Source organism: Bombina bombina, chromosome 5 (genome assembly GCF_027579735.1).
Source record: "Bombina bombina isolate aBomBom1 chromosome 5, aBomBom1.pri, whole genome shotgun sequence".
Taxonomy (NCBI): domain Eukaryota; kingdom Metazoa; phylum Chordata; class Amphibia; order Anura; family Bombinatoridae; genus Bombina; species Bombina bombina.
Window position 1 is genome coordinate 818,997,052 of NC_069503.1, and position 23,985 is coordinate 819,021,036.

The window sequence follows — 23,985 nt, forward strand, 5'->3', positions numbered from 1 at the left end:
TTTGCTTTCTTTATATTCTTTTTCTGCCCCTGGAATGTTAGGGTTAGAATATCTAGGCTGTGCCAGGAGAAAGTTAAAGGGCAGAGTCACTATACTACCAAAAGCTAACTGCCTCTTACACAACTGCAAGTTCTCTGGCTGTAAAGTGCAGACCTCTCACTTACCTGCCCCTGTGCAGTGCTGCCAGCTTCAGCATACTCAGGAGGCAGAGGGGGCACAGGAAACAATAAACATATAAAAGGGAAAAGGGAGGCAGCTTAAATGGACAGTCAAGTCCAAAAAAAACTTTCATGATTTAAATAGGGCATGAAAATTTAAACAACTTTCCAATTTACTTTTATCACCAATTTTGCTTTGTTCTCTTGGTATTCTTAGTTAAAAGCTAAACCTAGGAGGTTCATATGCTAATTTCTTAGACCTTGAAGACTGCCTCTAATCTGAATGCATTTTGACCACTAGAGGGCATTAGTTCATGTGTTTCATATAGATAACATTGAGCTCATGCACGTTAAGTTACCCTGGAGTATTGATTGGTTAAAATGCAAGTCTGTCAAAAGAACTGAAATAAGGGGGCAGTCTGTAGAGGCTTAGATACAGGGTAATGACAGAGGTCAAAAGTGTATTAATATAACTGTGTTGGTTATGCATAACTGGGGAATTGGTAATAAAGGGATTATCTTTCTTTTTAAACAACAAACATTCTGATGTTGACTGTCCCTTTAAGCATTTAACCCCTGCAACCAGAGGTGATAAGCTGCTATTAACATTTCTTATATTCTCTATCTCCTCTTTACTTTTTCACACACTCTCCCCTCTCATGCTCTTCTTACTTTACTCTTTTCTCTCTCACTCGCCTCTTCTCTCACATTCCCTCTTCTCTCCTTCCTCTACTGCCCCCTTCTTTGTCCCACTCTCTCTGATCTTTCTCTTATCTCTCCCACTAACTTCACTTTTTTCTCACTCACTATTTTTTCTTACTTCTTCACCTCTTTTCACTGTCTCCTCTCTTTTCAATCTCTCTCCCTCTCCTCTCATTTCAATCTCCCTCTCATTTTTCTCCCACTCTCCTTCCTGTTTCTCCTTTTCTCTTCTGTCTCTATGGGCTTGATTTGTCAAGCCCTTCAACTCCCTATGACTACAGGCTCTCACAAGAGAACCTGCAGTCATGATTTATCAAGCAGGCTGCTGATTTCCTACCCTTTTCTCCACCTTTTCAATCTCCCTGGTCTTGTTCTACTGGGGAGATTGACAGCTCCTGCCTGCGCTTGATTGGTGGTGTGCGTTCAGGGGATGGGACTGCACACAAGTGCAAAATAGCGCTCGTGTGCAACGTTAAATTCTGGCAGTGGATTGCTGCCCACCAGAGGAGAACTGGGGCGGACAGGGGAGAATATGTACACCCTGTCCACCCTTGCTTGATACATTGAAGCCTTATTTCTCCTTCCTCTCTTCTCTTTTCCTCCCCATCTCTTGTTCTTCTTTTAATTTACTTTCCATTCTCTGCATTGTCTCCTCTTTCTCACTTTTATTTCCCCTGCTATCTCTTCTCTTTCCTCTCCATTCTCTATCCACCGTCTTCTCTCTCGCTTCTATAACTATTCTCTTTATTCTCTCTCCACTGTTTCTTATCTCTCCTGCACATTCTTTATTTTCTCTCTAATCTCTTAACCCTCCACCTCTCTTTTCATTTATTCATTCCATCTCATTATTATTGAGAGATTTGGTACAATGGAAGAATAAAACGTAAATTGTTTAAAAAAAAAAGAAAAAGAAAGTATTGTAAACAACCAGGTATACAGTGCAGTAAGTAAAGTACTTGATAAGTAATAAAAATTAAACATAAGAGAAGCCTGATATTTGTATTATGCCTTAGGCCTCACCAACTTTAGCGCCACCTATAATCATCTGTCTCAGACTGACTATAGGAAAATAAAAGGGCATTACATGAATCTAGAGAATATGAGTAATTTATTAAATTAGTTATGTTTAATTCTGTGTGAAATACAATACAAATTATTCATATTTTATGGTTGTAATAAAAGTAATTAACTATAGTGACCATTTGCTAGTAAGAACATTTAAGTTGTTTATATGGTCTCATCCTTCTATATAATGTATTTAAAGGGACACTGTACACTGGATTTTTCTTTGCATTACTGTTTTGTAGATGATACATTTATATAGCCTACCTGGGAGTGTTTTTGTAACAATGTATAGTTCTGCTTATTTTTCAATAACCTTGTGCTGATTTTCAGATTAATACTTGCGTTTACAGACTCCTGCTGGCTCCTATTTATGTTATCTGTCTTTTCATATGCAGGAAAGGGGGGAGAAGGGGAGTGGGGATTGTCTGTTCTTCTTGTTTTCCCAGCCCCTTTCATTGGGTGTCTAAGCAAAACCTCATCTACAGTGCTAAACTGGGAGCTTCTAAGTAAGTTTAAAAAATAAATGTTTTATACAGGAATTTTAGATCAGCCTCTGTTCTTCTTTATTGTAGCGTCTTTTACATGCAGTTATATGAAAATTGGTGAATAATGTCCCTTTAAGAAATGTTAATCAGTTAAAAGAGTTAAAAATGATACGTTTAAATCAACAAATTTAAAGTACATAGCATTCATCTTTTTCAAAAAGATTTTTAACTTAAAGGGATACTAAACCCAATTTTTTTCTTTCATGATTCTGATAAAACATGCTATTTTAAGCAACTTTCTAATTTACTCCCAATATCAATTTTTCTTCGTTATCTTGCTATCTTTATTTAAAAAGCAGGCCACCAATAAGCAAGTGTAACCCAGGTTCTAAACCAAAAATGGGCCGGCTGATAAACTTTTCATTCCTGCTTTTTAAATAAAGATAGCAAGAGAACAAATAAAAATTGATAATAAGAGTAAACTAGAAGGTTGCTTAAAATCACATGCTCTATCTGAATCAATAAAGATTAAAATTTTGGTTTAGTATTCCTTTAAGTAGTTTAGATGTTTGTGTGAATGGCTCACATTAAGAAATTCCTGGGTTTATCAAACCTTAACTTTTGGGCTATGAGCTATAAGTTGTTAAAGGGACACTCAATCAAAATTAAACATTTATTATTCAGATAGAGCACGCCATTTTAAACAACTTTCCAATTTACTTCTATTAACAAATTGTGCACAGTCTTTTTATATTTAAACATTTTGAGTCACCAGCTCCTACTGAGCATGTGCAAAAATAAGTGTGTATGCATTTGTGAATGGCTGATGGCTGTCACATGGTACGTGTATGCATTTGTGATTGGCTGATGGCTGTCACATTGTACAGGGGGAGTGGAAAAATAAATAACTTTTAAAATTGTCAGAAAAAAAATCCACTACTCATTTGAAGTTCAGACTAAGTGCTATTGCATTGTCTTGTTATCTTGCATTTGTTGATTATGCAAATCTACTGTGTTGACTGGTCCTTTAAAGATATGTTGCTATAATATTTCATTTTAAAAAATCTAGGGAAAAGAAGTGGCAAAAATGTATTTAAATGACATAGTTTAAATGTGTGCTCAAACGTGGAAACAAATCTTGCTTTTTGCTCTCTCTTAAAGGAAATGACTGAACTGCCCCTCTCAAAAATATCTGCACCTCTAAAACAAAATTCTGAAGTTCCTGTAAAATAAGTCACATATGAAGTACTCCTGGGCAGGTCAGTGCAGTTATTTTTCTAGTTGTTGCTTCATGGAGTGTGTTGGGGAGCCCAGATTTTTGGAATTCCATAAAGGAAACCATAAATTACATTTTTTTCCATTTTGAAGTAAGAACTTAAAGTGATGGTAAATCCTTGCATTTTTTAAATGCTAGGTTAACCAGTGCTACAAATAAAGGGACTTTCAGTCATAAGTATAAAATAATTCATGCTTAAAGTTCCTTTATTTGTCTAAGCACCTCAGACCGCCACGGCAGAACACTATTATGTCAATGAGGTAGAAACGTCACCTCATATAAAAAATAACATTCTGCTGTGGCATACGCTGCAGGCAAATAAAGGAACTTTCAGCATGAAGTATTTTATACTTCATGACTGAAAGTCCCCTTTATTTGTAGCACTGATAAATCCTACAGCGTTTTAAAAATGCTAGGATTTACCATAGCTTTAAAGGGACATTTTGCTGTAAATACATTTTCCTTTTAATAAGTTACTAATGATCAATTTTACCCACTGAAGTTTATTAAATTGTTAACAAATAGCTCAATTAACTTCATTTTGTCAATTGAAATAGCTGTTTTTCTTGTTTATCACTTATACAGAAAATGTCAATAGTGCAGTATTAGTGATAGAAAAGCTATGTAAACCTGACTCTCTGAACTGTTATCAGTTGTTTGCCTGAGTGCATTGCCCTTTCAAAATCTGGTATTAAAGGGACAGTATAGTCAAAATTAAACTTTTATGATTCAGATTAGGCATGCAATTTTAAACAACGTTCCAATTTACTTTTATCATCAAATTTGCTTTGTTCTCTTGGCATTATTTGTTGAAAGCAAAGCTTAGGTAGGCTCATATGCTAATTTCTAAGCCCTTGAAGCTGCATTTTCACAGTTTTTCAAAGCTAGAAAGTACTAGTTTATGTGTGCCATATAGATAACATTGTGCTCACTCCCATGGAGTTATTTATGTGTCAGCACTGATTGGCTAAAATGCAAGTCTGTCAAAATAACTGAATTAAGGGGGCAGTCTGCAGAGGCTTAGATACAAGGTAATCACAGAAGGAAAACATATAAATATAACAGTGTTGGTTACGCAAAAATTGGGGAATGGGTAATAAAGGGATTATCTATTTTTTTAAACAATAAAAATTCTGGAGTAGACTATCCATTGAATGTACATTTTTCCCCTATTTAATTTGGATTTTTTAGCGTAAAAGTGCAATGCACAAACATCTGCACAGATATTGGTGTGTTACACTTTTACACTTAAAAATCAGGTGCCGAAAATAGTTGAATGCTGCAGCCCGTTTCTATAACGAATGCCGAATTTTTGCCCATATCTACTCTGTGAGTCTAGAGTGTTACTTCAACCATGGTTTTAACCCTGTTGTGGAGGTTAAATATAGGGGTGCAGGGACACTAATGAATCAGAGCATGTAATTTTTCAACTATAATGGCCCTTTAATGTGTTATGAATGTATACATGGTAGTCTGAAAGCTCCACCATTGGAACAATCATCTTTATGACTGAAAGTCTCACCATCAGAAGGTTTCAGCTCCATTACTAAGCTATCATCCTGTCCATTTTCAGTACTCTCTTTGATACTTTTAACTTCGCACCAGAAGTCTTCCATTGATGAGCTGTCTGTAGAGACCTCGGAGATGGATCGGCTGAGCAAAGGTGGGTGTAAGGATTCATTGGACATCATTCTGTTTATTCGTTGGCACTGTGATTTTCTAGAAGAAAAAAATTATAATCAAGTTTAAAAAGACTCAATATAATTTAGAATACAGATGAATGAAGTTTATGATGGGAACAGAAGTTGAAATTAAACCAATAACATATAACCATTGAACTGTATTAAATTAATTTGGTCTATTACTCATCTGACCTAAGCTAAAAAATTTAAATGCTTTCAAATAACATATTTGGATTGTCTACCAATAATACAGTTCTCCCAATGATGAGGTATACAAATTAAAAAGAGGATTACACAAATGCTTGTATTCCATAACATTCCTCTATAAATAGGCTTATCCTTTTAATGACCAGCGATGTACCCTGTATGTCGCTGGTCTTTGAATGGGGCTTGCTATTTAGATAGCACAGTCTGGCCGCCAGCGGCAAGGTCACACTATTCTAGGATGACTGCAGCCGGAACAGAGGTCACAATAGACTGGTCCAAGTATGTTGTGGTAGTCAAGGGGTTAAAGGGACATGAAAAACAAAATTTCTCTTTAATGATTCAAATAGAGCATATAATTTTAAACAACTTTCCAATATATTTCTATTATCAAATTTGCACACTTTACAATAAAAGTAAATTGGAAAGTTGTTTAAAGTTTTATGCTATAACAGAATCATGAAATAAAACATTTGCATTTCTTTACCCTTTAGGTGTGAAAGACAGGGAAAAGTTACAATTTCACATTCTCTATCAACATGTTGAATAAAGCCATCATCAGGGAAACAATAACACTATTATATATTTGTGTTAATGTCACACACAGATATGCAAAACAAATTCTTCACATAATTCACTAAACTCAAATTGTCAGCTATTTGGCTGCCTTCAAAATTACCTGCCACAGAGTGGAATTGTCAACTAAAGTATGCAAACAATATGATATTTATAGACCCATCTAAACTACGTTAACAATTTAAAGTGACATACACATAAAAATTAAACTTACATAATCAAGTTAGAGCATGTAATTATTTTATTATTATTATCATTTATTGTATTGTGCCAAAAAATTCCGTAGTGTTGGGTACAGAGATAGGGGTATACAATGACAAAAACTAAGATACAAAAAACATAACGGACTAAACAAATCTAGGGCGCAATCACATATGTTGCATAATTTTCAGCACAAATGCTGAAACCCACTTCGCCCGTAAATTTACCTTGCACATCGGGTGAATCACATACCACACGCCGCCATATGATATACAGGCGTAAGTAGGCCAAACTGGCGAGGTTCAGAAATATGCACAACTACACATTTCTGGCATCGCCAGTAATTTACGCCAGTATATTGCATTTTTTTTAATGTTGAATTCACATATAAAAATCTAAGCCGAAATAAATGATTAAACTGACATGCAAACCGACTGCAAGGCAAACATGGTGGGTAATCCGGGTATGCATTGTATGTCAGGTGTTTTAAGGCTGCAGGTGAGAGGTTATGCTGGTTATGATTGCTTTGGTTTGATTAATTTGATTAAATTGATTGGTTTGATTAATTAAGTGGCCGGGAAAGTTTTAACTATTTGATATGTGCGGCTAAAATGTATATGAGTGCTCATGTGTTAGCTACTTGTTAAGCCTTCCAGCCTTCTTAGATTTTTTGTAGGGCATTATATTAGAATAAAGGTGCCTCTTCTTCACATCAAGATCACTGCGTAACTAGATAAGCAGTTCTCAAGATACAATTTGCCTGTACTATATGGCAGCTGCATGATTTAGTTTTTATAAAGAAATGTGTGCTGCCATGTTTGAACTCATTTTCTATTTATCTCTGTTGTTTGTGCAAACAAAACGGTGTGGAATCCATTTTTGTCTCTTTTTTGTGTGTTTAGTATTGCACCTAATTGTCTTTAGCAGGGGAAATAGATAAGGGGAAAATTAAGTTCAAACATGACAACACCCACTACTTTGTTTTATAGAAAAAAAAATCAGAGTTAAATTACAGGAAAAGGAAACAAGATTAATAATTAAAGTATATTGCAAAGTCTTTACACATAGTAAAATATTTTATATTACAATCTAATAGTATTTAATATCCCTTTAACATAACAACCGCTTCCTTGCACTCACATACTTACAAAATAAGGGAGCACCAGAAATAGTGAGTCAATAACACAAACTTCATACTCTCTGTGAAGGATATATATATATATATATATATATATATATATATATATATATATATATATATATATATATATATATATATATATATATATAAAAAATTGTTGATTCATTGAAAATAGGAGAACACATGGAGAATTACAATACTTTCATTACAAAATGCTGAAATAGTTTCTTCATTGTACAAAAATGCAAGTGAAGATGAAAGAGAATATAATCCAACATTCATGCAATTTCTACTCTTTAGAAATACACACTTATAGCATGAATATTGAATAAGACAGTTTTACAACATGTCTGTATCCTTGGCACTTTATTTATATACTAGTCCTAAAGCCCGTTCACACGGGCCGTGTTGTGTTATAATTAATTTCTCTCTCTCTCTCTCTCTCTCTCTCTCTCTCTCTCTCTCTCTCTCTCTCTCTCTCTCTTCTCTCTTCTCTTCTCTCTTCTCTTCTCTCTTCTCTTCTCTCTTCTCTTCTCTCTTCTCTTCTCTCTTCTCTTCTCTTCTCTCTTCTCTCTTCTCTTCTCTCTTCTCTTCTCTCTTCTCTTCTCTTCTCTCTTCTCTTCTCTCTTCTCTTCTCTCTTCTCTTCTCTCTTCTCTTCTCTCTTCTCTTCTCTCTTCTCTCTTCTCTTCTCTCTTCTCTTCTCTCTTCTCTTCTCTCTTCTCTTCTCTCTTCTCTCTCTCTCTCCTTTGTTTCACCCCTGCGCGTGCGATCAGCTGTGCTGCCGGGTGGGTGCGCGTGCGATCAGCTGCAAGAGTTTGTCTGAACTGCGCATGACGGCTTCAGACAAACTCTTGTCTTTTATAATATAGGATGACTAGCTGAACCATGAAAAAAAAATTTTGCAGGTGGAAATAACAATCATAACATCATAACTTAAGTATATGATTTGTTTTTTATATATATCTTTATAGATAGGGTTAAGCCTGGTATACAATACAATTCCTGTGTCCTGTAATTGAAGGTCTTTATTTAGAGTAATACATTACTAATCATTCTATTGTATTATTGATATACAGGTGTTTCATATGTAATTATATGTACCTTTAAATAGACCTAAGGCAGCTTTAACCTATTATGCAGTGATCAATTGCGGAGGACCCGCATGAAACGCGTCTGCTTGTTGCTGTCTTTTTTATGACCATTACCATGTTTTTTTAATGGTCATAAGCGTCTGTCCGATTTTTTGTTTTTAGTGCACTGTCTGTATAATAAACTTGTTGCATATTTTACCTTTTCGCCTTTTGAAGTCTTTCTTCGGTTAGCCGGAACCTTGCTGCTTGTGATGTTTTCCTTGTGACGTCTTGGACGGGGATGCACTTCCTGGCTCCTGGAGACAGCGTTGGGGAATTGTTTGGATGGTGCACACGCCGAAGTAATGCCGAAGAAACGCAGAAGAGGCCTGTATTGAACTCTGAGGGGGTAAGCACAGCTAATTCTGTGTTCTATATTGTGTTTTTCTGTTTCTATGTGCAGTTGCTCACCGGTGTTCATACGTGAAATGGCCATTACATAGCGTCTCATATGAGCGTGCATTGACCAGTGCGGTGCTGAAGACACAATCCCCGGTACTCCTTTGAAACAGTTATTTACCTATTTTTGTATTTTCACAAATGCTCAGTTTATAAGTACAGTGCACTATTTGCTTTGTCGGACATTAGCCATGTCAGAGACACAGGATTGTTTTGTATTGAGAGATTTGGAAGCTACATTACATCAGTATGATGAGGATTTGGACTCTCTTTCTAATGACAATGAAAATACTATTGATAGCTTTTTTTTCACATAGATGAACTGCGTAGAAAAGATATCAAATTAGATTTAGACATCAAGCCCTTTTTATTATACAAGAAATATCAGCGTATCCCTAGAAGTCTGAGGATAAAGAAATTCCCATCCTTTTCTGTGAATGACTCTGAATTCATACTAAAGTGGAATAAGATTTTGAATGACTGCTCTTTTGCTTTGATGGACTTACTTATAGAATTTAAAAAACAACAAAGACAAGAACTGATAACTCTAATTAAAGCAATACAAACTGACTTACAGAACCTTCAGACAGACCCTGTATTTAAGGAATATGATGTTAAGTTTGAAGCTAAAATGTTGAAATTTTCTAAAGAGTTGTGGGATTTTAAAAAAACTAAATTGTCTCGTGACAGAAGGGATTATGAATCAAATAGAGTTTATAGATGGTCTTCAATACCCCATAAAACTTATGGTGACAAAAAACAATTTAATAAGAAAAATAATGACAACAAACCAGCTAAGAAAATTAGATTTGTAGAGACAGAGTATGAACAGGAAACTACAGACCATGAGTCGAGTGGGGAGAGCGAAGTTGAGGCCAGACTTACATCAGTTTTAGATATTCCCAGTGTTGAGACAGAAGGGGCTTCAAAAAAACGAGGTAGGTTCGGGAGCCAGACAAAAAAGAAAAAAACAAGAAGAGGCAGTAGAGGAATAAAAGGAAAAAAGGATAAGGAAGTATCATACAAGAACCCTTTCGGACTCAAGTCCGCAAATATGTTTGAAAAATGTAATAAATCTATCTCAATATGAATTGAGTCAATATGAAAGGGAGGTTTTGAGCATGGGTTTAAATTTTTCTCCTACCACACATTTCAGCCTCTTCGACACCATCTTGGATATAAACAAGTGTGTGAGGAAACTCAAATTAAAAAAACATGTTTTTGTTGATGATAGAAGTGGTGACGGAGAGGCTGACTGTGATATGAATCAGGGACCTGATAATAAACAGGGTGGCTTGAGCTTTAATGATCAGTGCACACTCACAGAATTAATGCAATTAATGGAAGATAATAAGGGAGATGACACTACACAAGAAGCACCTTACCCTGACGTGAAAATAAAAAGTAGGAGCACCTTTTATCCCATTGGCACTAGAGGGAAGAATATTGATGTATTTCAGAGAACAATTGAACAGAAACTAATCACTTTAGCAGATAAGGTTGAATTAAAACAAATCAATAAAAAATCTAATAGATTTAATAAAAACCTCAGTGGCAATCACTTTATAGCCCTAACATCCCTAAAGGAGAATTTGAATATAGTCATAAAGGCATCTGACAAAGGTGGCAACGTAGTTGTCATGGATAGGGAATACTATCTTTATGAAGCCAGACGACAACTTAGGGATGTGGATGTGTATGAAAAATTAGATGCAGATCCCACAGTCAGGTTTGGAGGGAAGTTGGAGAAGGTACTGTACTTGGGGAAGCAAATAGGATTGATTAAGGATTCCAAAATGGAACAATTTTTTATATCAAATCCCAAGGTACCTATATTCTACTTCCTTCCAAAATTGCACAAGGATGAGGTGCATCCCCTAGGGAGGCCCATCATATCAGGGGTGGGCTCCCTTTTGGAGCCAACCTCTGAGATGGTTGATGTATTTTTGCAACCCCTTGTGAGTGATCTTGTAAGTTACATTAAAGATTCTACACAGGTTCTGTGTGCTATGCAATCCATACAGTGGAAACCAACCTATAGGTTTGTGACAGTGGATGTATCCTCATTGTATACCTCTATCCCCCATAATTTGGGGTTGGACTCTATTTCAAACATTCTGGATAGAATGTCAAATTATTCTGAGGATCATAAACATTTTCTTATATGTGTCATTGATTTTTTGCTTTCTCACAATTATTTTTTTGTTTGTGGGATCTTATTATCTGCAGAGACGTGGAACAGCTATGGGGGCAAAATTTGCCCCTCCTACGCTAATCTCTACATGGGATGCTGGGAGCTGTTCCACGTCTATGCAGATAGTAATCCCTTTCGAAAACATATAATTTACTTTGGTCGCTATATCAATGATTTATTATTTATTTGGGATGGAGATGAGGAGTCAGTACTCTCTTTTTTCAACTATCTTAATTGTAATAAATTCAATTTATCCTTTGTGGGTGTTCAGGATTCCCAGAAAATACAGTTTCTAGACATAGAATTAACAATAGAAGGAGATAAGAGTGATACTAACCTGTACAGGAAACCCACAAGTGGGAATACAATTCTTAATTACAAATCATGCCATCCAAAACATGTACCAAACGCAATACCTAAAAGTCAATTTATCCGGACTAAACGGATTTGTTCTAGCGAGACTCTGTATCAACAGCAAAGTCAGGAACTACATAATAGACTTCTTCAAAGAGGGTATAGTGACACACTTCTAAAAACAACAAAGAAAATAGTGGATGCTATCCCACGGGATGATCTACTTATTTATAAAAAGAAAGAAAGGGATAGGAATGCAAAGGATATTTCAAATAATATTATTTTCAGTACCCCTTACAGTCTTGAGTTTAAACAAATTTGTGGTATTATTCGTGAATGCCTACCCATACTCAATATGGATCCAATATTAGAGAAAATAGTCACAGAAGGTGTACAATTTGTGCCTAGAAAAGCCATGAGCATAAGAGACTATGTGGCACCCTCTTTTTTGCCAGAAAGAAAATCTCAAACTTGGTTGAAACCTAGGATGGGTTTTTTTTAGATGTAGAGCTTCTCGGTGCAAAACCTGTGACTATGTGATTGAAGGAGATACTTTTGTATCACATAGCACCAATAAGGAGTATAAAATTAAATATAGGTTAAATTGCAACTCAACACATGTAGTCTATCTCATGACATGTAGAAAATGTAATATACAATATTTGGGGAAAACTAAGAGAAGACTAAGAGATCGTGTCCTAGAACACATCAGAGACATTGATTACCCAGAGGTGTTTACCTCTGTGGCCAGACACTTCAAATAGCTATTGACCATGTACCATTTTCAAAAAGAGGAGGGGATAGAGAGTATAGTTTAAGTAAAAAGGAGGTAAGGTGAATATTTCACCTCAATACCAGACTCCCTTTAGGTTTAAATGTTGAAGCAGATGTTAATCTTTTCGTATAAAGAATTAATATTAGGGTTTTTACTATTTGAGAGAATTCTTAGATATTGGAATTTTAGTTTACTTTATTTAAACAATTATATTAGCTTACTTTATCTAATACAACTGCACTACTTTCCTCTCGTTTATGAACCCTAACTTTTAGTCCAGTATGCTGTGCCTAATGACTACAAATAATTTATTATCTACATAATATTCAATATGATTGTAGCAGCTTTTTGCAGTAGCTTTTGTTATCTATTAGGGTTTATAGTCTTTATACCTTGGTACTTTGTACTGTTTCTGCATATTGTTGTTGGGAATGTACTGAATGAACTAACAATGTATTAAGCAAAATGAATCTCTCTTCAAGTCATTTTTCTAATAAGTAACTGAGAGCAATCTTATTACTATTTGTTCATACATTGTATTGATTCCAGTATAATCCTTGTCTATGTTGGCGGTGGTGGTGATTATGGGTAAACAAAGGACATTTTGATAGTATAAATTTATCTACTTATTATATATTCTTTTGTGAATGTCATTATTGTTCTTCTGAAATATATATTGCAGTCTTTATACTTTTGCTGCTCGTAGTCACTTCCATCACCACATATGATTATATATTATATAACATCATAATTTAAGTATATGATTTGTTTTTTATAGGTATATATCTTTATAGATAGGGTTAAGCCTGGTATATAATACAATTCCTGTGTCCTGTAATTCAAGGTCTTTATTTAGAGTAATACATCACTAATCATTCTATTGTATTATTGATATACAGGTGTTTCATATGTAATTATATGTACCTTTAAATAGAACTAAGGCAGCTTTAACCTGTTATGCAGTGATCAAGTGCGGAGGAACCGCATGAAACGCGCCTGCTTGTTGCTGTCTTTTTTATGACCATTACCATGTTTTTTTAATGGTCATAAGCTTCTATCCGATTTTTTGTTTTTAGTGCACTGTCTGTATAATAAACTTGTTGCATATTTTACCTTTTTGCCTTTTGAAGTCTTTCTTCGGTTAGCCGGAACCTTGCTGCTTGGAAATAGCAATCGCCTAGATTACGAGTCTTGCGTTAACCTTAAAAAGCAGCGTTGAGAGGTCCCAACGCTGCTTTTTAACGCCCGCTGGTATTACGAGTCTGGCAGGTACAGGTGTACCGCTCACTTTTTTTCTGCGACTCAAATATACCACAAATCCACTTACATCAATTGCGTATCCCATATTTTCAATGGGATTTTCCTAACGCCAGTATTACGTGTCTTGGAAAAAGTGAGCGGTACACCCTCTCCTGTCAAGACTCGTACCACATTTAAAAGTCAGTAGTTAAGAGTTTTATGGGCTAACGCCGTAACATAAAACTCTTAACTAAAGTGCTAAAAAGTACACTAACACCCATAAACTACCTATTAACCCCTAAACCGAGGCCCCTCCACATCGCAAACACTTAAATAATTTTTTTAACCCCTAATCTGCCGACCGGACATTGCCACCACTTTAATAAATATATTAACCCCTAAACCGCCGCACTCCTGCCTCGCAAACACTAGTTACATTTTATTAACCCCTAATCTGCCATCCCTAACATCGCCGACACCTACCTACATTTATTAACCCCTAATCTGCCGCCCCCAATGTCACTGCCACTATATTAAATGTATTAACCCCTAAACCTAAGTCTAACCCTAACCCTAACACCCCCTAACAAGTATAATTTAAATAAATCAAATTAAAATTACTACAATTAACTAAATGATTCCTATTTAAAACTAAATACTTACCTATAAAATAAATCCTAAGATAGCTACAATATAACTAATAATTACATTGTAGCCATCTTAGGGTTTATTTTTATTTTACAGGCAAGTTTGTATTTATTTTAACTAGGTGCAATAGTTATTAAATAATTAATAACTATTTAATAGCTACCTAACTAAAATAAGTACAAATTTACCTGTAAAATAAAACCTAACCTAAGTTACAATTACACCTAACACTACACTATCATTAAATTAATTACCTAAATTAACTACAATTAATTACAATTAAATTAAATAAACTAAAGTACGAAAAAGCAAACACTAAATTACAGAAAATAATAAAATAATTACAAGTTTTTAAAACTAATTACACCTAATCTAATCCCCCTAATAAAATAAAAAGCCCCCCAAAATAAAAAAAATCCCTACCCTATACTAAATTACAAATATCCCTTAAAAGGGCCTTTTTCGGGGCATTGCCCCAAAAGTAATCAGCTCTTTTACCTGTAAAAAAAAAATACAATGCCCCCCCAACATTAAAACCCACCACCCACACACCAAACCCTACTCTTAAACCCACCCAATCCCCCTTAATAAAACCTAACACTAACCCCTTGAAGATCACCCTACCTTGAGACGTCTTCACCCAACTGTGCAGAAGTGGTCCTCCAGACGGGCAGAAGTCTTCATCCTATCCGGGCAGAAGAGGTCCTCCAGATGGGCATCTTCTATCTTCATCCATCTGGAGTGGAGCGGGTCCATCTTCAAGACATCCGATGTGGAGCATCCTCTTCCAACGACATCCGACGACTAAATGACGGTACCTTTAAGTGATGTCATCCAAGATGGCGTCCCTTCAATTCGGATTGGCTGATAGAATTGAAGTTCAATCCTATTGGCTGATCCAATAAGCCAATAGGCTTGAGCTTGCATTCTATTGGCTGATTGGAACAGCCAATAGAATGCGAGCTCAATTCTATTGACTGATTGGATCAGCCAACAGGATTTTTTCTACCTTAATTCTGATTGGCTGATAGAATTCTATCAGCCAATCAGAATTGAAGGGACGCCATCTTGGATGACGTCACTTAAAGGTACCGTCATTTTGTTGTTGTATGTCGTTGAAAGAGGATACTCCGCGTCGGATGCTTTGAAGATGGACCCACTCCACTCCGGATGGATGAAGATAGAAGATGCCACCTGGATGAAGACTTCTGCCCGTCTGGAGGACCTCTTCTGCCCGGATAGGATGAAGACTTCTGCCCGTCTGGAGGACCACTTCGCCCGGCTTCGTTGAGGACTTTGGCACGGTTGGGTGAAGACTTCTCAAGGTAGGGTGATCTTCAAGGGGTTAGTGTTAGGTTTTATTAAGGGGGGATTGGGTGGGTTTTAGAGTAGGGTTGGGTGTGTGGGTTTTAATGTTGGGGGGGTATTTTATTTTTTTTTACAGGTAAAAGAGCTGATTACTTTGGGGCAATGCCCCGCAAAAAAAGCCCTTTTAAGGGCTATTTGTAATTTAGTATAGGGTAAGGATTTTTTTTATTTTGGGGTTTTTTTCATTTTATTAGTGGGATTAAATTAGGTGTAATTAGTTTAAAAAACTTGTAATTATTTTATTATTTTCTGTAATTTAGTGGGGTTTTTTTCGTACTTTAAATAAAATTAATTACAATTAAATTAAATAAACTAATTTAGGTAATAATTTAATTATAGTGTAGTGTTAGGTGTAATTGTAACTTAGGTTAGGTTTTATTTTACAGGTAAATTTGTACTTATTTTAGCTAGGTAGCTATTAAATAGTTAATAACTATATAGTAACTATTCTACCTAGTTAAAATAAATACAAAGTTGCCTGTAAAATAAAAATAAACCCTAAGCTAGCTACAATGTAACTATTAGTTATATTGTAGCTATCTTAGGGTTTATTTTATAGGTAAGTATTTAGTTTTAAATAGGAATAATGTAGTTAATAATAGTAATTTTATTTAGATTTATTTAAATTATATTTAAGTTGGGGGGGTTAGGTTTAGGGTTAGACTTAGATTTAGGGGTTAATAACTTTATTATAGTGGTGGCGACGTTGGGGGCGGCAGATTATGGGTTAATAATTGTAGGTAGGTTGCGACGACATTGGGGGCAGCAGATTAGGGGTTAATAAGTGTAAGACTAGGGGTGTTTAGACTCGGGGTTCATGTTAGGGAAATAAAAAGTATTTCCCCATAGGAATTAATGGGGCTGCATTAGGAGCTAAACGCTGCTTTTTTTGCAGGTCTTAGGTTTTTTTTCAGCCGGATCTGCCCCATTGATTCCTATGGGGAAATCGTGCACAAGCACATTTAGTCAGCTCACCGCTACCGTAAGCAGTGCTGGTATTGAGGTAAGATGTGGAGCTAAACTTTGCTCTCTGCTCACTTTTCTGCGGCTAACGCCGGGTTTGTAAAAACCTGTAATACCAGCGTTGTTTGCAGGTGAGTGGTGAGCATAAACTGCTCGTTAGCACAGCAAGCCTTCCCGACAAAAACTCGTAATCTAGCCGATTGTTTTTTTCCTGATATATCACTAATCCACTAGATTTTATATTTAATTAGTGCTTAGTCTACCTATCAGGCTAGTTATGAGGTTTTGAGAGTGATGGGGTCTTTGTTCATTGAGTCTGTAAATGTTATCTATGAGTATTTGTGCTGGGTCCTTAATACCAGGTCATACCATTTAGTTGGCTTCTGTAGAAGCAGGGTGCACAATAACATGTTATATTATAATACAGGGTATGTGATTCTTACGACTATTGGTTTTTATTATCTCATAAAGTTGTCTGCATGGCTAGGATTGCTATATATATTTGACCTGTTTTACACTATGCTCATTGCTAATTGATATCCCTTCAGTAATCTCTGTAAACTAAATGGAAATATTATCATAAGTTAATTAAATAAAACAATCTTTTGTCTAATATAGACTAACCTTATATTGAATGCTGTATTAAAACTGAGCTGTCACACTCAAATAAATATTCTCTGTAGTTGTATACTATTCATTTGCTGTGGCTGAAAAAGAAATGACCCAGAAGTGGCAATATGAGTAGTGTTTTCAGAAACCACAGAGCAGATTCTGCAGTGTGGAACGAAGCCAATTGTGCCTCATTTATCAACAAAACATTGCTTCATCAAAGAAAGGCTAAAGGACTGTACAGCTGGAAACACAATAAAACTTTTGTAACATTACTTTTTATCCATTAATCATAAGTTTTAAGGCAAACCTAATTATGGGCTACATTACAAGTGGAGCAGTAGTTTGCACTCCAGCTTGTGCATTAACTCTGCTAGAAGTAAGCTTTTTGCATGCGTCGGGTTGCACTCGTATTACTAGTTGAAAGCAAAAAAAAAATTGCTTGCACACTAACCCCAACTTGCGCAAAAAGCTGAACTTTGAATATCGCAACCACATTAACGTATTCTCCCATAGACTTCAATTAACGGTGAAAAGTGAAAAAAAAAACTAACACCCAACAAGTCATGCAAACACGATCCCATTTAACCAAGGGTGCTAACCAGACATGAAATATTAATATTTCACATTTCAATGTTCTTCACATAGTAGAATATGTTCTATTTATTCTTAAATGAATATATATATATATATATATATATATATATATATATATATATATATATATATATATATATATATATATATATATATATATAAATATACTGGTTTTGGGATCCAAGCACTCACTGTTTGTTGAACTGCCTGGGTGCACTCTATGGTAGATAGGTAGAAACTTTTCATATAGAGAAGAGGCACACACAGGTCTTAGTAAGCATACATTTTTATTGATTTATAAATTCAGTCAACTTTTCGGTCCTCACAGGGACCTTTGTCAAGGCTGGTCTCAGTATTGGACTGAACGTAGCGGCCGCTAGCAGGGGGTGTCAATCAGCCTGATCATATAGGATTGGGCGGATTGCAGACCACAGCCTCAGAGGCAGCAGACCAGTTATGGAGCTTGATAATTCGGCCCCTATACCTTTTTATATTTTGACATGGTTGTGATTTCCTTTTACATTTTTGTACTTCTCATCTGTAATCCATATGTGCCTTAACTGTATGTTACTTACTCCACTACTATTTGGAACAGACTCTATAAATGGACAAATATTATTGAGCAAGTATGATTTACAATTATTATATAACTTTTGTTATTATGGGAATCCTAGATCAATTGGAAATAAAAAAAATTCTCTTTAATTTTATATATTTGTTAATGTCTGTATATGATTTATTTCAACAAAGTGAAAATGTATATAAAAAAAAAGCAAACAAAAAACAGCTTGCATCTAGAGACCCATTTTACATACCAAACAGGTATCTCATTTGGCAATACAGACTAATCTAGGAACATCTCCTGTCATAGAGACATGTTCTTGTACGGCCAAGTGAAAAACCTTTGCAATTTACTATCATTTTTATTTTTATTCCATAAGTGAATGGCTGACTGTAAAGTCCATCAGACACTTCTGGGGATTATACAGGCTCCTTGTGAACATACTGGAATCTATTTATCAAGCCGTCTACCACAAATAGGCTGGAATTCCGCAGCGTATTTGTGGCGAGCCTGATTAACCTTAGTTATCAAAACCTACAGACCGACAAAAGTAGAATTTAGTGACGTAACATACAATCTGCCGGACTCAGTCCAATACAGATAGATGCTTACGTCACTACAGATGTACCAAACGCAAGTTTGGCACAATCTGACTACTTTTGCTAGTTATCAAAAGTCTACCAGGTACGCTCGGCACTATTCCGGCCCAGCATACCTGGTTTTAAATCCGCCGCCCTGGAGGCGGTGGATGCCATAGGAATCAATGGGAGTCGGAAAGCAGCGAAAGCTCATGTTCGCTGCTGCCCGATATCCCATTGATTCCTATGGGAATTTTTACACCTAACACCCTAACATGTACCCCGGGTCTAAACACCCCTAATCTGCCGCCCCCTACACCGCCGCCACCTACATTATACTTATTAACCCCTAATCTGCCCCCCCCTACACCTCCGCCACCTAAATAAAAGTTATTAACCCCTATTCCGCCGCTCCTGGACCCCGCCGCAACTAAATAAACATATTAACCCCTAAACCGCCACACCTGGAGCCCACCGCCACCTACATTATATTTATTAACCCCTAATCTGCCCCCCATACACCGCCGCCACCTACATTATATTTATTACCCCCAAATCTGCCCCCCCTACACAGCCACCACCTACATTATATTTATTAACATCTAATCTGCCCCCCCTACACCGCCGCCACCTACCTTCATTTATTAACCCCTAATCTGCCGCCCCGAACGTCGCAGCCACTATATTAAATTTATTAACCACTAAATCTAAATAAAAATAACTATCATTAAATAAATTATTCCTAAAACTAAATACTTACCTATAAAATAAACCCTAAGATAGCTACAATATAACTGATAGTTACATTGTAGCTAGCTTAGGATTTATTTTTATTTTACAGGCAAGTTTGTATTTATTTTAACTAGGTACAATAGTTATTAAATATAAATAGTTAAATAGCTATTTAATAACTACCCAGTTAAAATAAAGACAAATTTACCTGTAAAATAAAACCTAACCTAAGTTACAATTACACCTAACACTACACTATAATTAAATAAATTAACTAAACTAAATACAATTAAATACAATTAAAAAAATTTAAAGTACATAAAAAAACACTAAATTACAGAAAATAATAAAATAATTACAAGATTTGTAAACTAATTACACGTAATCTAATCCCCCTAACAAAATAAAAAAGCCCCCCAAAATAAAAAAAAGCCCTACCCTACACTAAATTATAAATAGCCCTTAAAAGGGCCTTTTGCGGGGCATTGCCCCAAAGTAATCAGCTCTTTTACCTGTAAAAAAAAATTACAACCCCCCAACATTAAAACCCACCACCCACACAACCAACCCTACTCTAAAACCCACCCAATCCCCCCTTAAAAAAACCTAACACTAAACCCTTGAAGATCACCCTACCTTGAGAAGTCTTAACCCAACCGGGCCGAAGTCCTCAACGAAGCCGGCAGAAGTGGTCCTCCAGACGGGCAGAAGTGGTCCTCCAGACGGGCAGAAGTCTTCATCCAGGCAGCATCTTCTATCTTCATCCATCTGGCGTGGAGCGGGTCCATCTTCAAGACATCCAACGCAGAGCATCCTCTTCTTTCAACGGCCGACTGAAGAATGAAGGTTCCTTTAAGTGACGTCATCCAAGATGGTGTCCCTTCAATTCCGATTAGCTGATAGAATGCTATCAGCCAATCGGAATTAAGGTAGGAAAAATCCTATTGGCTGATCCAATCAGCCAATAGGATTGAGCTTGCATTCTATTGGCTTTTCCAATCAGGATTTTTCCTACCTTAATTCCGATTGGCTGATAGAATTCTATCAGTCAATCGGAATTGAAGGGACGCCATCTTGGATGACATCACTTAAAGGAACCTTCATTCTTCAGTCGGCCGTCGAAAGAAGAGAATGCTCCGCGTCGGATGTCTAGAAGATGGAGCCACTCCACGCTGGATGGATGAAGATAGAAGATGCCGCCTGGATGAAGACTTCTGCCCGTCTGGAGGACCACTTCTGCTGGATTCGTTGAGGACTTCGCCCCGGTTGGGTGAAGATTTCTCAAGGTAGGGTGATCTTCAAGGGGTTAGTGTTAGGTTTTATTAAGGGGGATTGGATGTTTTTTAAAGTAGGGTTTGTTTTAATGTTGGGGGGGTTGTAATTTTTTTTACAGGTAAAAGAGCTGATTACTTTGTGGCAATGCCCCGCAAAAGGCCCTTTTAAGGGCTATTTGTAATTTAGTGTAGGGTATGGCTTTTTTTATTTTGGGGGGCTTTTTTATTTTGTTAGGGGGATTAGATTAGGTGTAATTAATTGAAAATTCTTGTAATTATTTTATTATTTTATGTAATTTAGTGTTTGTTTGTTTTTGTACTTTAGATAGTTTTTTTTAATTGTATTTAATTGAATTTAGTTTAGTTAATTTATTTAATTATAGTGTAGTGTTAGGTGTAATTGTAACTTAGGTCTTATTTTATAGGTAAATTTGTCTTTAACTAGGTAGTTATTAAATAGTTAATAACTATTTAATAACTATTGTACCTAGTTAAAATAAATACAAACTTGCCTGTAAAATAAAAATAAACCCTAAGCTAGCTACAATGTAACTATTAGTTATATTGTAACTAGCTTAGGTTTTATTTTATAGGTAAGTATTTAGTTTTAAATAGGAATAATTTATTTAATGATAGTTATTTTTATTTAGATTTATTTAAATTATATTTAAGTTAGGGGGGTTAGACTTAGATTTAGTGGTTAATAAATTTAATATAGTGGCGGCGACGTTGGTGGCGGCAGATTAGGGGTTAATAAATGTAGGTAGGTGGCGGCGGTGTGGGGGGGGCAGATTAGGGGTTAATAAATATAATGTAGGTGGCGGCAGTGTAGGGGAGCTGCAGATTAGGGGTTAATAAATATAATGTAGGTGGCGGCGGTGTAGGGGGCGGCAGATTAGGGGTTAATAAGTATAATGTAGGTGGCGGTGGGCTCCGGGAGCGGCAGTTTAGGAGTTAATAATTATATTTAGTTGCGGGGGGTCCGGGAGAGGCGGTTTAGGGGTTAATATATTCATTAGAGTTGTGGCGGGGTCCGGGAGCGGCGGTTTAGGATTTAAACAATTTATTTAGTTGCGGTGGGCTCCGGGAGCGGCGGTATAGGGGGTAAAACAGTGTAGTATAGTGTGGGTGTTTAGTGACAGGGTACCAAGAAAGCTGTATAAAAGCCGAAGAGCACCGAGATCGATGACTGTTAGTTAACAACAGTCCGCTGCTCATCGCACCGTACTTGGTGCGCGGCTTTTTGACAGCTTTTTTGGTAACTTTGGAGAACGTATTCAGGTCTGCGGCAGCGATGTTAGGTGATCTTAGGCGAGCGTATTGGTGCCATCGAATGCAGATAAGTTAACGCTTTGATAAATAGATGCCACTGTATAGTTAAGGCTGAAAATAATTGTTACACATGGTTATGGAGACACTGCCAAGCACCTTATCTTATTAACTTATTCCTGGGAATGCCATATGGCACTGAAAGCAAGGAAATAAAAATGTTTTTAGATTTTAGTAATTACATAACGGCTGTACACAAAATTAAACCAATAAAATAAAGTAAACATTAATTTCAGCAATAATTTATATTGCATCTTTCTAACCATAGAGGAAAAGAAAATGCTTTAGTGTGAGAGATACTTTCAGTATAAACATCTCTTTTATAACTTGTGTGGAACCTTACAGGTAGCTCTCTCTGTTAAATTCTTTGGGCCCAGAGAGCTTTATTAAACATAGTTCCCTGTCAATGGCTACTGTCAATGACCACTCTTCAGAATCCTAGTAGGTATTGTACCTGTCTTTTATTTTGCAGACCTCTCCAACACTTTATCTTCCATGTTTGCTTTTATATTCAACAAAATCTATTGACTTAGAAGTATTATGTTTTAGCTAAAATGCTTAGTAACATTTTCTACCAAATTATCCACTTAAGTCTATGGGGAGCTTTTGTGATAAACTGAGTGATGAGTTTTTCAACTCAATTAGAATCTATCCATTAGATATTTATTCTGCTTGAATAACTTGCTGTTCCTTGCATGACATTTCTAAGAACTTCCTCCACCATCTCTGTTTGTATAGTTCAACTGCCCTTTCATTAATTAATCTTTCTCTTTAATTATCTGCTGTATTGTTGACTTTAATCTGAAGTTTAAAAATGATGTTCCACATAACAAAAAATATACCAAACTGTATAATAACATCCCCTTGATATTTAACAGCAACTCCTCAATGCACTGTCATCAAGTGTTTTTTTTTTTAAAAAGTATTTATGTATATTATAAATTATTTGTAGAGTGCCATAATCATTATTCACTATTGACAGAGACAGTCCGAGCAAAAAGTTCCATTTGTAGTTTAAAAGTTCAACATTTATTAAGTACTATTAAGAATACAACATCACCATTTAAGCCAACATTCAGCTGCTCATCCAATGCGTCAGGGATACATGGCTGTATCCCTATGCTCTTTATATAGTCTATACAATTAAACATTATTACACCTCTCTCTATTAATTCTTAAAGTGACAATTTCTGAAGACTCGCCAGAAACACGGGCCCACAAGCTCCATTCGGAGCTTGATAAATGGGCCCCATAAAGTTAAAGGGCCATTATACACTCATTTTTTCTTTGTATAAATGTTTTGTAGATGATCTATTTATAAAGCCCATAAAGTTTTTTTTTTTTTTTTAAATGTATAGTTTTGCTTATTTTTAAATAACATTGCTCTGATTTTCAGACTCCTAACCAAGCCCCAAAGTTTTATGTGAAAACTGTCAGCTACCTTCTCCAGCTTGCTCCTGTTTGTGTAAAGGGTCTTTTCATATGCAAAAGAAGGGGGAGGGGGGGGAGTGTCTTATTTCCCACTTGCAGTGGGCTTTCCAGCTACCTTTTCCACAGAGCCAAACTGACAGCTTCTAAGTAAATTTTTAAACAGTTTTATACTGGATTTTTATATCAGTATCTGTGCATCTTATTCTTTATAGTGGTGTCTATTACATGCAGTTATATGAAAATTAGTGTATACTGTCCCTTTCTTTAAGCCCATAAGTATTTGGACAATGACACCATTTTTATAATTATGGC

General features: G+C 36.0%; 1 protein-coding gene across 1 annotated transcript in view; it reads right to left on the bottom strand.

Annotated features, from left to right (window-relative positions):
- The window catches only part of ARHGAP28 (Rho GTPase activating protein 28), a 413,070-nt gene that overhangs the window by 249,764 nt on the left and 139,321 nt on the right, over nt 1–23,985 (bottom strand). The window contains 1 exon segment of the mRNA XM_053715862.1: nt 5,209–5,405. Within this exon segment, the coding sequence (XP_053571837.1) occupies nt 5,209–5,405 (197 nt within the window).